Consider the following 17,926-nt stretch of genomic DNA (forward strand, 5'->3'; position numbering starts at 1 on the left):
CTATCTCTGATGCGATATTTAGGTTTTGTTTTTTTTTTAAGATTTTATTTATTTGACAGAGAGATCACAAGTAGGCAGAGAGGCAGGCAGAGAGAAAGGGGGAAGCAGTCTCCTCAGTGAGCAGAGAGCTCAACACGGGCTTGATCCCAGGACCCTGAGATCATGACCCAAGCTGAAGGCAGAGGCCTAACCCACTGAGCCACCCAGGCTCCCCTACTTAGGTTGTTCTCATTCCTGATATCACCAAGTTGCAACAAATATACCTACAAATATATAATTTTGCACATGTCCATTTGCATCAGTAGAAATTTCTAGAAGTGGAATTGCTGGGTATGGTGACTTTTTATCAACAATTGGCCACAAGGTGCCCAAATCAACATTATTTCAGGTCTGTGGGGATGTTCCTCTAGCATTCAAGCTATGGACAAGTGGATTGCCCTCTATGGTGGGGGTGGGCATCATCCAATCTACTGAAACCCCGACTAAAACAAAAGCTGGAGCAAGAAGGAATTTGCCCCTTTTGTTTGCCTTGAGCCGGGAAATCTCATCTGGCCTCACTGGAATTCACACCACTGGCTCCCCTGGTTCTCCCACTTACAGATGGCAGACCATGGCAGGTCTCGGCTTCCAGGAATTATGAGAGCCAATTCCTCACAATAAGTCTTTTACATTTGTGTGACATATATAATATATACTTGTATATAATAAAAAATGTGTATCCTACTGGGTCTGTTGCCCTAGAGAATCCTAATACACTAGGCCAAAGTTCTGTGCATTTGCAAGTTTCAGAGAGACTGGCAAACAGTCCTATATAAAGGGTATATAACAATATACACTTCTACCAGCAAGGCATAAAGAATGCCTGTCCTACTTACTGAATAATATTTCGCACGCACTTAAGTCCTCCTCAAAATGTTTTAAGTCCTCATGTATCTACCAAAATCTGTTTCTGGCTAAGTCTGTTCCACTGATCTAATTATGAAGTTTATATTCATTTATATAATTATGAATAATATATTATTATTTAAAATAAATAAATAAAAGTAGTTCATCTAGTTTTGCATTAGCTTTGCAAACATTCCTTAGTGATCTTCATCTATCTATTTTCCCACATAAACTGTTGAGCAACTTATCTACTCCTTCAAACAGAAATTTTAACAGTAGCAGTATTCACCATGCAAAGGTAGTGCTCACCATGCAAAGGTTAAATGTACCTCCATTTAGGATAGTTTCCTTTTCTGGGATTTTTAGGTATACAATAATTATTCCCTGAAATTAAAGTTCTATATTACACATTAGCAATGATATCCTGAACACTATTCAATAATCCTGATAATGGGAAGTCTAGATTTCATTTTATTTGGGGGGATAATTCTAGATTGTAATGGGTGTAGAGCGTGCATTATTAGGTTTTCTGAACTATTTCTAGCTCCCTGCAGGTCAGACATGCCCTCCTGCCTCTCTGTCCACACAGAGGCTGTCTCTCCTGCCAATTTAAATGCCCCCCTTCTGGATCTCTACAGCGTGACAGCTGCAGAGTTTTTATCACAGTACTTCCTCTACCTGTCTTTATTTACCGAGCTCTGAGTTCTTTAAAGGAAGGAACCACAATTTAGTTTCATATTTGCATAGAAAGGAAACAGAGAGAGGGGAAGGGATGGAGGGAGGGAGGAAGGAGCAAGCACGAACCGTGCTGGCTGACTCCTCACTGTACAACTCCAGGGACAGCATTCACACCTTGCCCACGAGAGGCCCTGGAGCCCGGAAACAGGATGTGAATTATACTCCTCAGAACCCTGCAATGTGGCCGCTCTGGTACACAACACACCTAGGCGCTCAATGCACATGCACTGAACTCCTCCCGTGACTAAGTCTGATTGTCAAAGAACCTAGGAGGAAACCAACAACTCTGAATGATGGACTGCCTTCCTGAATATAAAGGGCATATTCTAGAACCAAGATACTTCTTTCGTAGAGATTAAATGAAGCTCATGGATAAGGTTTGTTTTCCAACTGACACCAGGTAAATCTGTCTCCAAACCAGTATCTATAAGCAACACTCACTGCTTATGCACATAGTTGAAAGTGAATTCAGTTAATTATAGTCTTTAAACTTTTGAAAGAAGCCAGGAAAGAAACCTATTTAGTGTTCACAGTATACTTAAAAAATACTATTTTATTTATACTTATGTATGAAAAAAAAATGGCTTTACTACCATGTTTACATAAATACCAATACTGGAAGCAGAATTCAATTATGAATCACTTCTAAATTTTATAAAGAACACACAACCATTAAAACACTGACTGGTTATAGAAAGCAGAGTGGAGAAAAAAAAAACATTAGCTATCATTTTCAATTTAATTAAAGAGCAGCACAGCACCCTCTGAGAAGAATCAAATCAATTAGTAATATTCATCTATATTGAAAAATAATATATACATAGAAAAGTTAGTGATTGTACTGATTTTATTACTTTTACTAAGCCATTTTATCTTCCTCACACTCAATGCAAAGAAATAAAACAATATAAAGAAAAATATGTCCTCATTATTATTCACAATAAAAAGGGTCTGCCTCATTCTGCAGGCCTGGGCATACTATATAATAGGGAGCACTTAATGGCTCAAGTGGATCAAAGTACCATTTTGATTCTGACCCACTGAATAGAATCTCATGCATATTTGTGACTGGATTAACTCCATGGGAGCTGTGATGTACTGAACCAACTCTGTGGTAACCCCAGATCTCACTACATCAAGAAAAGACCCTACACAAGAAAAGATAACAATCAGTCTGTCCATAAATTGTTTCTATGGGCTCTTTCTTTAGTGTCAGGTGGGAAAAGGGACCCTTTCTTGAGTACACGGATATAAGGACTGTTGTGGTCTAAAGATTGCTGGATTGATATTTTGTTGGTTATAATGAAAATAAAGTGTACATCAAAACCACTGCCAGATTAAGAAACTTCCACAACTTGTCTCAATTCTTCAAATAACGGAGCAAGTTCCTTTTCTAGGCTGACAATGAGTCCTAAAACAGAGATTAAGAAAATTAGAACATCAGAGAAATGTTCCTAAAAAAGTTTTTGACTTAGGTTTCCTCCTGTTAAAATTTAGTTACTAAAAAGCAAACAAGATCTAGTTTATTCCCCATAAAGCAAAATACTATAATTCTAACTAATCAAACACCTTTTCATTATGAAGTTTATTTTCTTCATCTATTATTAAAGTAAATAAGTGAAAAATATTTATATGTATTAGAAGGTATAAAATGAATTATATGCACTATAATTTTGTTAGTTTTGAAAGGAAAACTTTAAATTTATACTCCACTGTTTCGAAATCTGTACTCATTCAGAAATGATACGAGATTTTTACTTAAAAAGGTACACTTTTTTCCTGAACAAATTTTAATGGACTTTATCAAAACAGAGGAAGACACCTGCTTCAACCTTGAACAAAGAAATATTATGTTTATTTTATAAATTTGGTAAAGCTAAAGCATAAATAGGCCTTTCAAGTAAAAAAATTAATTTTAAAGATGAATGGTAGGAGCATAAAATATAAACTTCCGGGTTTAAAATTCAGTGCTGAATCTGGGAGACAAAGTAGTCTAAAAATGAGCATATCTAGCTTCTCCTTAGTTTACCAGAGTGAAAAACTATATATCTTATATATCTTAGACACTGGTTTAATGCTCAAAGATCTTCCTTAAAAAATTCTGAAAATTATTCTAGATACTAAACTGTAATTCTATTATATTATCAAAATTTATAACAAGTGTTGATTTAGTACATGATGGTGACTTATCACAGTTAAGAAAATCTAGAAAATTATTCTAGATACTAAAATATAATTCTATTATATTATCAAAATTTATAACAAATGATGATTTAGTACATGATGGTGACATCACAATTAAGGTTTAGTATATTTTAAATGTCAACACCACTACTATCCTACATAATTAACAAAGCGTTTTCACACAGAGCATTTTACAGCTTCAAAACATTTAGAAATGGAAGAGACCTTCTAGATCATCAAATCTAAACCCCTCACTTTAAAGATGAGGAATCTAAGGAACACGTCTCAGTGACATAGCTGGAAAGAGATTTGGTCAAACAACTTGGAAAGAAAAAAAACAGAAAATGAATGCATAATAGTTCCAAATGGCAGCCAAATCTAAAGAAGACAATACTTTAAAAAAAAAAAAAATCCCACTTTATCCAAAAGGGAGCATGTTAATTATAGAATACAGTCATTATTTTAAACATAAATATCCAGTGAGGACTGTTGAATATAATGGGATCTTATGATCTGCCATAGAAAGTACAGCTTCCTGGTGTTTGTTCTCAAATTCTTCGAACCTCAGGAAGAACAGATGTTTAAGTTCATCCTAGTCATGCTCTTAGAATTCTCAATCACATTAATGTTGCCCACTATCATTCAAGATTTTACCAACTAATAGATGGGTCTACATAGAATTGAACTCATCCTTGACCATTTTATGTGTGTGGGTATCTACCTTACTCTTTTTGTGTTTTCTTAAGCTGCTTTAATGTGAGCAAGAAGTAGCATTCAAGGGGTGAAGATAATTTAATTTTCCTTTCTATCTTAAAGGATCACCTACCCATACGATGTCTCATTTGAACTAGAAAATAACCCCATGAGACAGAGAAAGCATATATTAGCTCCATTATACAGCCAGGGAAAACAGAAGTCACAGAAGTTAAACTTTTCTGGAGACCAAGGAATAGATGGTGGAGGTAGGTCATGAATTCAGCTTTTTTTACTCTAAATCTACTATTCCGATCATATTAGACTATTCAGATATGGTGTTATAAGAAATTAAAAGCTGTATTTAAGGTAGTTAAAACACACCTGTATTGGCATTGCTGCTGGCTATGAAACTCACCACCAAAGGTAAACGATTGAATTGAACCACCTAAAAAGAAAGTTAAGATCTAAATAATGTTATTCAAAGGAAATACCTTAATCTTTCAAAACTTTTATTTAAATGGCCAATGTGTAAGATACTACCTACCCCATTATGTAATATGAAAGAGCTGAAAATAAGTATTTCTATTCAACACTTACTGAGTATCTCTTAGAGCCATTATCATTACTCAGCCTGGAGAGATCTAAAGGTGGGACTATGCCACCTTCACCTCTTTACCTCCCAAAGACCAGTAGTGTGTCAATTATTACATGGCAGGGGCTCCACAAACACTTGATAATTAAATGGCTGAAGTCAGTATTTCTCATTCAAGTAATTATACCTTCATGATTTCCCTGCCTCCTGTGTACCACTATTAATTTAAATTTAAGTTAACTTCAAATCAACTATCTTTTAAAAAAACTTAGCTTCAAACTAATCCTTATTGATGAAATTGAAGGTCAAAAGGGTTGATTATCTTCTGTCTAGTACACATGAAAACATGAAGTTTTAAAATAAAAATATAACGTGTAACATCAGCAGTACATGAATCAAACTCTGGGAAACACTGCTCTAAAGCAGAAGCAATTAATTTATTCTAAATAAGAAAATGCAGCTGGGGACCAAGAGGTATGTAGCAATGAAATTCCTTCATGATAACCTCACTGAAAATATATCTTCCAAACCAAATGAAGGAATTAGCAGCAGTAACAAATTTCAATAACTTATCATAACTGTCAAGGGAAAATTTTTTATTTGTCACAACGAAAAAAAGTGTGTTATTTGAGAAATCACATTTGTTAAGCTAAGGGCACCATCTACTGGAGGTAATAGTGACCTGACTTCCCTTTTTAGAATAACACATTTTATTAATGAATCTTTTGACTACTTTTCAACATTAATTAATTCCTGGTACAAAATGTGAAGACAATTACTACAATTCAACACAACCAATTTGAAGGCTAAAATTTTAAAATGTCATCCACGTTTCAAAACTAAAATTTAGAATAAAAACATAAGCTATTTTGTATAGAAGGCATAACAACAGTTGAAAACAGCAAACTGCTCTATAATTATGAACCTACCTGGTAGGTGTTATAGTAACAGATGATACTTTTATTTTTTGAAAGTCCAAGTTTGCTCCCTTGGTCTGTTGCAAGGGCAAAAGTAGATAAGAAACCAGGTCTCAAAGCATGCTCTGGGGCATTATCATTGGCCACTGGAAATACAAATGATTTAAAAAAAAAAATCATGCAGTGGATATGACAGAGAGAAGCTTACCGCATTTTTTTTTTAAACATAAATCAGTGAAAATATTGAGAGAAGGGCTATTATGCTTCACAATACTGAAAATCATATCACTAACTGGGTCTCATCAATTTAGGTGAGAAAAATTGCTTCACCAGAAATTGAGTGATCATAACTAAGGAAAGAAATACTGGTTCTCACAATTTTTTTTTAAAGAATACTAAATGTTTAATTTTCTTAATATCTACTTTAAAACACAAATTAATCAGTATGTTTAATAAACTGAATATTCTGGTTAACTGAGAGCCAAGCTAGAATAATGAAAAAAGCGTCCAGAAAATTTTTCTCTCATAAAACCTATAGCAGCATTACTTAGAGATATTAATAAATTTGGAGGTGGCCATCTGTTTTAAGTTTCTTTCACTCATTAAAAGGCCTAAATGGAGTTAGTTGTACCAAGAGCTTTAACACAGAGCTCCTAAGAAAGAAAATTAGAGCTGCAGATTATTTTAATTTTGTTCAGAACTGAGTAAAGTCAAAAAGGTAGGCGACTTACCTGCCCACAGCTATCTATGTTTTATGGTGGGTTAAAACGCACACTGAACTACACGTCAGAAGATAATGGGTTCTATTATAATTATATTTATAGTATTTTGTTTCTAATATATTTGTTATATTATAATATATAATATATTTATAATACACATAATATATTATATATATTCTATTATTAACTTGTCACTGACTCATGTGCAACTTTGTACTAACAATGCACTCTTTGCACTTGACCATCTCTGTTTACAAAATGAAAGAACTAAATTAGGTGATTTCTAAACTTCCTTTTAATTCTAAGGTCTAAAATTATCTGACATATATGATAACCTCGGGTGGAAAATTGTAAACAAAATGTAAAGAAAATCATTTCATCTTTCTTTGATAAAGCTATTATAGCATCCCTATAGAACTATGAACATTCATGTGATAATGCCTTAAGACACAAGTATTAAAAATGGTCTTAATACACAGTCACTCAGTGACATCATATATACTTAAAGACTAAAGCTCAGGGGTGCCTGGGTAGCTCAGTTGACTCAGCGACCAACTCTTGATTTCAGCTCATGTCACGACCTCAGGGCTCAGGGATAGAGCCCCACATTGGGATCTGTGCTCCAGTTCTAGCCAGAGTCTGCTTGTCCCTCTCCCCCTGCTTGCATAAACACATGCACACACACACTCTCTCTCTCAAATAACTAACTAAAATCTAAAAAAAAAAAACAAAAATAAAACCCTCCTGAAAATCAGGCAAAAATTTTTTTTCTTTTTTTAGGTTAAAAAGCTCTTCTTTAGGTAAGAAAGTCTTGTTAGAGTCTGGTTAACTAAAGTAATTGTGAAGTTAAAAGTTTAAAAAAAAATCTTATTTCCAGTAAAGAAGGAGAAAATCAATAAAGATTCAGCAAAACAATCAATATGTTAATTCAAATGTATGAAAGTTTATCTCCAAACCACTAGCAGTACTAATTAAAAAACAGATGTCAGGGGAAGTCTGTGTGTACAATATATGTAGCTACATACAGTCCCAGTCCCAGCACTGACATTTACTCTTGACATTACACCACTAATGTCTTTCATGAAAAACTGGGCTTGTGATAAATCCATGCTTAAACTCTCAACGGTGACACAATCATTCAACATGTAGTAAGTTATAAGCTCCAACGAAGCCTTCCACATACAAAAGCAAACATCTCCCCCCAAACTAAGACCATCTCCTGGATTTATTGAAGCAGCTTTTACATGCTTGCCTTCTGCACTACTCAGACTTAAATATGTTTTTATTCAAAAGCAAACATGACACTGGCAGGCAGGCACAGTTTTACCTTTAATAACGGGGACTCCATCTCTGTCTGACACAACGATAGCATGGAGCCCTTCAACACTAGAAGGAAAAAAAGAAGTTAAAATATTATGAAGCATTTCATTTTCTCAAAATATGTACCTCAAAGTCATTCTGGGGATTTTCATGTACATTTCTGAAAAACTATGTCAACTCAGTTACTGACCTCAAAAGTTCCTAGATGTCTGCCAAAACTTCTAGAAATTGAATAAACATGTGTATTACTGTCATGCTTATAATCTTCATAAATTTATGCTATTGATAAAGATCTAAAACATGCATAATTCTCCATTATAATTGTTAATTATCTTTCCTTTATTTATGCAAGTGTGACAGGTTATCAGCAGCAGCTACAATGACAATGGTATCAGGTGCCATCAAGATCACTGTGGGTTATGAAAATCTATAAAGAGGTGGTTGATCTACACCAAGTGGGTCAAGGAAGGCTTCCCTGAGACAGTGACAGCTAAGCTGAGATGTTATAGCACTGGTCAAGAGAAGAGGGGCAGAAAGACTGATCTAGGCTGAAGGAACAGAATGGAAAGAATGAAGGTCATGTAGCAATCTCTTCAGCTATGCCTACATAAGAAGCAGTGAGCGGAATGGTCAAGACTGTAATCATCTAGTCCAGCCTAGCGTACTATTTACACTACCCTGGGCCAATTATGAAAACTCTGTAAGCCTCCATTAACAATATGAAAATAGGAATAACTGTATTTATGTAATTATTATAAAATTTAATAAAATAATAATGTAGAGGCTGGTACATAGTTAAAATTTAAAAATATTAATTATTAGTAATTAGCATCAGACTGTCATCTGCACACACTGACAATTTATTAGTGCAGTTTAAGTATTAACTCATAATAGAATTTTTAGAGCTACAAAACTGAAGTGCTAAAAATTAGAATGGGAAAACATTCTCAAACTTTCAGTTCCATGATTTCGTGATATCCAAGATTGCTACTCAGAAATACGTTCAATGTTCCTACTCTAACTCAGATTATCCATTCCTTATTGTGTTAACCTTAACGTTTTAAGTTAGAAATAAGGAATAGTCATATTATACACTGAAATTAAATTTTAAAGATCTCAGTGGCAAAACTTTTAAGTCTTTTTTTTTTTGAGACTGCAATTTTACTTTTATTTATTTATTTTCCCCCCCTTTTATTAAATTTTTAAAATATTTTTATAAACATATAATGTATTTTTATCCCCATGGGTACAGATCTGTGAATCGTCAACTTTTAAGTCTTTTAAGAGAAACTTTTAAGAGAAGTGTTATTAAATTTTGAGAAAATGGGGACGCCTGGGTAGCTCAGTGGGTTAAATCCTTTGCCTTCAGCTCAGGTCATGGTCTCAGGGTCCTGGGATTGAGCCCCGCATGGGGCTCTCTGCTCAGCGAGGAGCCTGCTTCCCCCATCTCTCTGCCTGCCTCTCTGCCTACTTGTGGTCTCTGTCTGTCAAATAAACAAAAATTCTTAAAAAAAAAAAATTTTTTTGAGAAAATGTTATGAACACTACCATTTATGAACCTCACGTTAAAAGTAAAAATGATGAAATAACCTGTATAAACATTTACTGGTATTATTATCATTCAATCCTGGAATTATCTATACATTAAAATGTGCTCCTCTAAGGTTAATTTATAAAACAAATTCTTCTTAATTAAAAACTAGGTTATATAAAAGCATATCCTACTGATACTTGCACACACAGAAACTACTTTGTACAGTTATCAACAGCAACATCACTTGAAATAGGAAAAAACTAGAAACCTGCCTATCAAGAAGAACGAGTCCAATGAATTATAACACACATACACAATGGAATACTCTGCAGCCATTAAAAACAAAGAAACAGCTCTTTGTATGTACTGGGAAGGACTGATCTCAAAAGTAAATTGTGAAGCGAAAACAAGTTTTGAATAGTATGTATAGGAAGCAAAACTTACATAATAACAAGGGTAGGCACATGTATGTATATGTTGTGATGGATTGAATGATTATGTCAGCCCGCAAAATTCATGTTGAAACCTAAATCCCACTGTGATGGTATCTGGAGGTGGGGCCTTTGGGAGGTCATCAGAATGGGGGGCGGTGAAGCCCTCAGATATCATATAGTGCCCTTACTTAAGGCTAGAGAGATAGCTAGCTCTCCTTCTACCATATGAAGATATGGGAAGTCTGCAATCTGCAATTCAGAATCATGCTGGCACCTTGATCTTGGAGTTCCAGCCTCTAGAACTGTAAGAAATAAATTTTGGTTATTTATAGGAAATCTAATCTATGGTATTTTGTTTTAACAGTCTCAACTATGACCTATGTGTGTTTATATACATGCTTGTTTGCAGGTGTGTAAAGTATCTTTGAAGGTACTGGGTATCCCTGAGAAGGGAACTGTGTGGCTGGGGGAAAGGATAGGAAACTTTTCACTATTGTCCTTCAGTTACCTTCTGAATCTTGAACTTTATGAATGTACTGCCTACTCAAAAGATAAACAAATTAAAAAGCAGGTAAAGAGTACTACAAAAAAATGTTTAGAAATATCTGTGTCACCATAGTTTCTTTTCTCTTATTTTCAAGATAATTAACTTAAATGCCAACTAGTGCACCAAAAGGGGAGGCAGAAATAAAGACTTTCGGGGCGCCTGGGTGGCTCAGTGGGTTAAGCCTTTGCCTTAGGCTCAGGTCATGATCTTAGGGTCCTGGGATTGAGCCCCGCACAGGGCTCTCTACTCAGCGGGGAACCTGCTTCCCCCCCACTATGCCTGCCTCTCTGCCTATTTGTGATCTCTGTCAAATAAATAAATAAAATCTTAAAAAAAAATAAAGAATTTCTTTTTAATGGATTTTAAATTCACAAAGGTAAATGCCCAACAAAGTAGAAAAATTACTCATATACTTAAAATACCCACTAAAAGAAATCAGGTCACAAATATATAAGGTGTTTCCAATTCTGCACAGAGTGAACAAAAAAATAACATAAGTAGATTTTACTAGTAGTTGAAAATAAGCATGATGCGTTAATAGGTACACTGCACTTCTAAAAGGAATTAAATGTTATGAAATATTTTGCAGACATCTACACCTTAAGCTTAATAAAACAAACATTTTTATTCCAAAAAAGCAAATATTGTATTTGTAATCAGACATCATACTTCCTTTTATATCTATAATAACGAAACTTCTGGTTATTTTAAAACACAAAAGTTGTGACTATTAAAGCCTGAGCCTACTTTGGGTCACAACTAGACTTAAAAATAGAAATTCAAAAACTGTGTTTAGCAGAGAATTTAAAAATGAACAAAAACGTATTCCATTTACTGACTCAGTGTTGAGAGGTATAGATCTAAAAATTAAAAGCATGAACCCACAGCTCTGAAGCCAAGTTGCCTTCGTCCAAATCCCTTCACTTTACATACATCTAGCAACAAATCAAAATGTGTATTTTATTACTTTTCTTTGTAAGTGTTCAGTATTATTGCTTCAGTCCTTTAGCTTTTGGGATACACTAAGCCTACTTTCAAGAAAAAGTCATGAATGAATATGAATCAAACTGGCCTTGCTCATTATGGGGGAGAAAACCAAACTAAAACAAAATACACGGAAAGCCCTTTCTTCCACTATAGAAAGATTTTCATGACACTTTAACAATTACCCTTTTTACAAATATCAACTATGCTTCTGCTCCTATATTCTGTTGCCTGTGCAGGATTTCCCTCCAACTCTACTGTCAATTTTACCATCCTTTCAAAATGCCAGACCTCCAAGAAGGCAGATACAGAGAAACACAGAAAGCCTTCATTTTGTACAGTTCCAATATGGACACATTTTAGTTCTCACAGTTGAACTAAATAACATCACTCCCCCTGAAAGCAAGGCTCAAATTTCAGGAAGTATGGTATAGTGAGTAAATACATACAGTACAAACCTCACTAATGTGAACAACTTTGTAAGTGACAGATCACACTGTATCAGGAACCAGCCACATCACTTCTTTCAAAATGTGTTGGTGACTGGTCACAGAGCATCCATTCCTCAGTGTATGCAGGGACAGTAAAGTATAGAGTGTTATCTCCTTGTTTTCTAATGGTAAAGCATATGACATTAAAAAGAAAAACAGAACTGAAATAGGGAACTGGCTAATCAAGATGAAATACAGCAAAGGAAGGAAAGTGACAATGCTGGAAGTGAAATTCAAGCAGAAAGTCAACACCTCGAGAAGAAATCACCGGCCAAAAGAATGTTGACACTTTCGCTGTTGTGCACAAGACGTGCATCCAGAGGAACTTCATGCAAGTGCGTTCACTGACAGTAATTAGGCAAGTGGTTGGGATGAAAAGGATGAACACAGCCCAGAGGAAGTGACGCTGGCAAAAAACCTCGCACAACATCGACAGTACAAAGGACAAAATGGTGGAAGCTGATCCAAACTCAGAAAGGAGTATGTTCATTTGAAGGCACAGAAAAGATGCCTACTCCTTATCTTAAGGTTATACCTTTCATATTATTTTACTGTATATGCATAGAAGTAGGCACTGTTCAAACTATACTCGAGAAGTTTTCTATGAAGAAATAAACATTAATACTCAGTATTTCCACTGTTTTTAAACTGCAGTATATTAAACAAATACTGCTTTTAGCATTTGTTTCCATTCCCTCAAACAGAACCAACAAAAGAGGTTTTAAGGTTTTGACAAAATTTTCTAAACATCAGAAAACAACTGTCATTTTTCCCAGGGATTACTAAAATTGCTTTGGACAGTTTCAGCATGTACAGTCATTTCACTGCCCTGAACTACCGTGCAAAGCTAGGACTGCCTGCTCATCATTACGTTGAGAACAGAGTCAGTGTTCCAGTTTGCACTAGAAAGAAGAGAGTAAAAATGAATTTAAATACTACATTAACATGAAGCCAAAAGTAACAATTATTTAACATTTCAATAATATTTTCTTTCTGAATATAATAGTATTTTTTTCCCGAATACAGACATATATACATAAATCAAACCTAGGAGATAATATCATTAATTTCTACTGGCTTATAGTCAGGGTAAAGGCACAAGTTAATAGTCAAACCACATCAAACAATTCAGGCAAAAATCCAAATGAGAATTTTTTTTCTTTTTCTTTCTTTTTAACTACCTACAGAAATGAACTGACATCCAAAACCTTTTTAAATTCACACATTTGGAGAATAAAAAAAGAAGTAAAAAAAAAAGGATCTCACCACATATTCTGCTACATTACACCTCAAAGGTTATTCAGTCATGCTGGAATGTGAAAATGGATGTCTTCCTCTCTCTCATGTCCTTAACTCTAAGGTATTACTTTACACTAAACTAAATGTGAATTTTAATACAACTAAAGTGACAAAGTCCTTTGAACCACAAAAATATCTAAAAGGAAGTCTGCTGGGGGCCTGGGTGGCTCAGTGGGTTAAAGCCTCTGCCTTCAGTTCAGGTCATGATCCCAAGGTCCTGGGATGGAGCCCCGCATCGGGCTCTCTGCTCAGCAGGGAGCCTGCTTCCTCCTCTCTCTCTGCCTGCCTCTCTGCCTACTTGTGATCTCAGTCTGTCAAATAAATAAATAAAATCTTTAAAAAAAAATAAAATAAAAGGAAGTCTGCTGTTCTCCACACACAGCCTAATTGATAATGGTACATCAAATGGACTGGGGGCAGTCAAAAAAAAGCCTTGTGATTTTTCCGAGTATGAACTGGTATCTACATCTAGCATTTTTGGATTATGCAAATTCAGCAATTAGGTCTTAAAAGTAATATTAAAGAAAAGGCAAGCTCTAGCGTTTTCCTCCTTAAAACTGCTCTATCTCAAAATATAACCCAGTAAACTGTTATGATAATATATTTGAAAAAACTCTAAAAGTGGCAAGAAATAGGAGTTCTAGCTCTCTGGCATTCATGAGCGATTTAACCTCAGACAACAAGTCACGTAACTTCTCTAGGCCTGATAGTATTTATCCACAAATTCAAAGAACATTTCTTGTACTGTCTAGTGTCAAGTATTTGAAAACGTTAAATAATAATATAATATACACATACTATTAGTCTAAAATAAATAGAAACAAAATGCTACATAAAATCGACATATATCAACAAATTAGTAATTTTTTACCTTGGTAATTTTTTATACAGGAATCGCTTTAGGTCCTGAAAGAGAATATAAAAAAATCATGTTATAACAATATGCCTTGTACTGGTTCTCTAGATACTGTCCTACCCACATTTCAGGTACTTTAAATCATAATTCATAATCTTTTTTGCTTGTGTTTTTTTTTCTTTTTGATTTTGATACTAGCTGTGTGACTTAAAACAAGTTATTTAACCTTTCTCTCTAAGCCCCAGTTTCATTATCCGTTGAGAAGGGATATCACATATCTCATAAGACTGCTGTTAACATTTATTGAGAAGATGTATGTAAATTGAGTAGCATATCTGGACAAATACATAGCAAATACATATTAGCTGTAAAATTGTATCATATTTTTCATACTATTTTACATCCTATTGCTATTGTCTTGTTAACTTGAGAATATATTATAAACATCTTTCCATGTCTGCAGATAAACTTTCTCACATTACTTTTTAACAATCCTGGGTAAATTAACTTCTCTGAAATTCTGTTTCTTTTCATGACTAAAGATAAATGACAACATGTATCAAGTGTTAAGCATGGAACATAATGAGGACTAAAGAAAAAAAAACACTATTTTATTTCCTCTTATTATACTTTCTCACCCAGGGAATTTCACTGACAACCCAGGTAGGAATTATGAGGTCTACATAGGTAAATCAGGAATCTGTTGTTTTGAACCTCTAATCCCTACTATTCTCGAGACCTGAATGTTCACTTTATTTCATGTTATGACCACCACCTTACCTCTGCTCTTATCTTAAACAACACATTAAAACTCAACTCATTATGTTTCATGCAAAATCCAGATTTCCTCAATCTCTTCTTGTCTCTACTAATGTCACTACCATTCCCATTATTCAGGTCTGAAACACAGAGTAAGATTTAACCCCTAACCTTACCTTTATCACCTTTAAATGATTTGTGAAGTCAAATGTTTTTAAAATGACCTCTTCCTCTCCTTTTTTCTTTCTTTCTTTTTTTTTTTTTTTTAAAGATTTTATTTATTTATTTCACACAGAGAGACTGAGCTCAATCAGGGGGAGCAGCAGGCAGAGGGAGAGGGAGAAGCATGAAGACGTGAGCTGAAGGCAGGCGTTTAACTGACTGAGTCACTCAGGCGCCCCTCTTCCTTTCCTTTTCAACTGACATTACAATTTAGGTTCACTTTAAAAATTATTTGTGACTTGTGCTGGCCTCCCAACTGGTAAACTGATCTCCCACTTCTATCCCATATAGTTAGTTCTACACAATGCCAATAACCATATTATTCTCCTTCTCTACCTGTGCTACAGGTGTTCCCCAGATGATCCCCTGTGCAGCTAGGCTTGAGAACCAATGTCTGAATGACTCTCCACTGTTGAATAAATTCTCTACAAATTCTTTTAACATTTGGGCTTCTCTACAATATGGTTTACAGCTAATTTCACAGTCCTGCTTCCTATCACTCCCTCATACATATTCTCAACCCCAGCAAAAGTGGACTACTCACAGCTACTCCGCATACCTTTCCCTTTCCCATCTCTCAAACTTTGTTACAAGTAATTCTCTATCAACCTTACTTTAAGAAAAAGTGCTACTCATTATTTAGAGCTAATCTCAACCACCAAATACTTCAAATAGGCCTTCCTGATACACACAAACGAGATGTAATCCCTCTTTCTTTTGAATTTTCACACAATTATGTATATACATTTATGACCACCTGCCTACTATACTTTAAGAAAAATTTTTTTTAAACCCTCATGGAGGGATGCCTGGGTGGCTCAGTTGGTTAAGTGTCTGCCTTGGCTCAGGTCACGATTCTGGGATCCTGGGATGGAGTCCCACATCAGGCTCCTTGCTCAGAGGGGAGTCTGCTTCTAACTTTGCCTGCCACTCCTTGTGCTCATGTGCTCACATGCATAAGCTCTCCCTCTGACAAATAAATAAAATATTTAAAAAAAAAAACCCTTACGGAGAGGAATTATACCTTCATCATCTCTATTTCACACACAGCCCTTATTACAACAACCTTTGCAAGGTGATACTCAATAGATACACAGCGTTTGACTATGACTGGAGAATACGTTCTCAAGAACATAATGACAGACACTCAAAAATGGAGTGAAAAAGGCATACAAAGTTCCTAAATACTCATACATATAGTCTTGCAACCTAAAAAGAAAAATCACATTCAATATTAATGTTGAGTGATCATTTAGCCTAGTGGTTAAGAGCATAAACCCTGGAGTCAGACTGCCTGGGGTGGTATCTTGACATTACAACTTACCAGCTGTGTAACCAGAGGCAAGTTACATGATCTTTCTATGCCTTAGCCGCCCCATCTAGAACACAAGGACAGTAACAGTGCCTACTTCATAAAATTTGTAAGAATTAAATGAGTATATGTTCAATGTCTGGAAGAGTACCCAGCATGTAAGTAATATAACAGGATGTAAAATATAGACACAAACATTAGTAGTATTAATTCCCTGCTGTTTCTAATAACTAGTACAATTAAGTTTCCTAAACTTAAAATTTGGGTTTTACTGCTGTGCTAAAGAGGTATCAGTCAGAAATCATCTCAATTTGCTCCAGTGAATCTAGAGCGATATCATGACCACTTACTGGAAAAAAGTAGATTCACAGCAGCAAAACATTTAGAAATTCAAATGGGATTCAGAGCCTCTCTTCTGCCCGCTGGACTGGGGAGTGGGAAGAATACAATTCTCTCAACCTCAAGACATCAACACACCCACTGTGGGCAGAAACTCGGCACTCCGCAAATCTCTTCATCTTAGTCACTCACTCCAGACTCTACAGAAACTATGTGGGGGTGGGATGGGGGTGGAGGGCTAAAAGGGAACATATTTCTCCTTGGCAAGCTTTACCTCTCCCCGCCCAGTAGGCCTCCCCTAAACTTCCCATCCTCCCCTTCCTCTTGTGTGGGTGTGTTAACTCACATCCGCCATGACGAACCCCTTTGTCCCGCAGGATCAATGTCCACTCCTGGAAGAGAAACTCCTGGTGACTCTCCCCTCGACACTTCTTCCCACCTCCAACCTAATAAGCGGGGTCAGCTCTCATCAAGGCCAGGCAAGAATCCGCGGTTCTAGGACTTACATCAGGGAAGCCGGAATGAGCGCGAGTTCCCAAATACCCAGACGGTAGCTGTCATGCCCTATCTCAGTCCACTCCACCCTCCACCCGCGAAGATCTAGGCCCGAAGGCGAGTCCTCTCCCTCCCTTGAGTCTCACGGCCGGCGCCCCCGGGGGGCCCGGGCTCAATACCACGCATAGCGGCTCAAGTTACCCGGCTTTCTGGGCTGCGGTGTTGTCTCAGCTGTAAATTCAGGGACAGCTTCAAAGACAGTCTCCCTTGAAAGCCGTCGTCACATGACTTGTGACCTCCTCCGTGCTCCAGGAAGCACTTCCGACGTCTCCGAAGCCCGGTGACATGAAATTTCCGGGGAAGCGCGGGGGCCTTATGCGCCGGCGCACCCCGCCCGTCCCCGCCCCTGGGCGGGCTGCTCCCTGCGCCTGCGCAGACCTAGGGACGTGGGGACGGCGGCCCGAGGTTCGAGGTTTCCTTGGCTATCGTCTGGCACTAAAAGATCTGCGGAAAATGTACGCACGAAGACGTTGTGTGGGGAGGGTGCACAAATTTCATTAGTTTTTCACGGCTTGTTATCTTAAGATCTTTTCTTGTAGA

At 36.3% G+C, this 17,926-nt stretch overlaps 1 protein-coding gene across 2 annotated transcripts; it reads right to left on the reverse strand.

Annotated features, from left to right (window-relative positions):
* Positions 1-2,250: 2,250 nt before the first annotated feature.
* On the reverse strand, positions 2,251-17,655 carry LAMTOR3 (late endosomal/lysosomal adaptor, MAPK and MTOR activator 3). Of its 2 annotated transcripts, none has more exons than XM_080797560.1 (7): positions 17,528-17,655; positions 17,178-17,332; positions 14,215-14,249; positions 8,062-8,120; positions 6,025-6,158; positions 4,885-4,948; positions 2,251-3,034 (listed from the first exon to the last, which is right to left on the reverse strand). In XM_080797560.1, exons 2-7 carry the CDS (start codon positions 17,184-17,186, stop codon positions 2,961-2,963), a joined length of 375 nt encoding a protein of 124 aa, XP_080653686.1. In that variant the 5' UTR covers positions 17,187-17,332; positions 17,528-17,655; the 3' UTR covers positions 2,251-2,960. The 2 variants fall into 2 exon arrangements, with proteins under 2 accessions (XP_080653686.1, XP_080653685.1); XM_080797559.1 differs by having other exon boundaries at positions 17,178-17,223; positions 17,528-17,628.
* Between the last annotated feature and the right edge of the window lie 271 nt (positions 17,656-17,926).

This window comes from Martes martes, assembly GCF_963455335.1.
Source record: "Martes martes genome assembly, chromosome: 2".
NCBI classification, from domain to species: Eukaryota; Metazoa; Chordata; class Mammalia; order Carnivora; family Mustelidae; genus Martes; species Martes martes.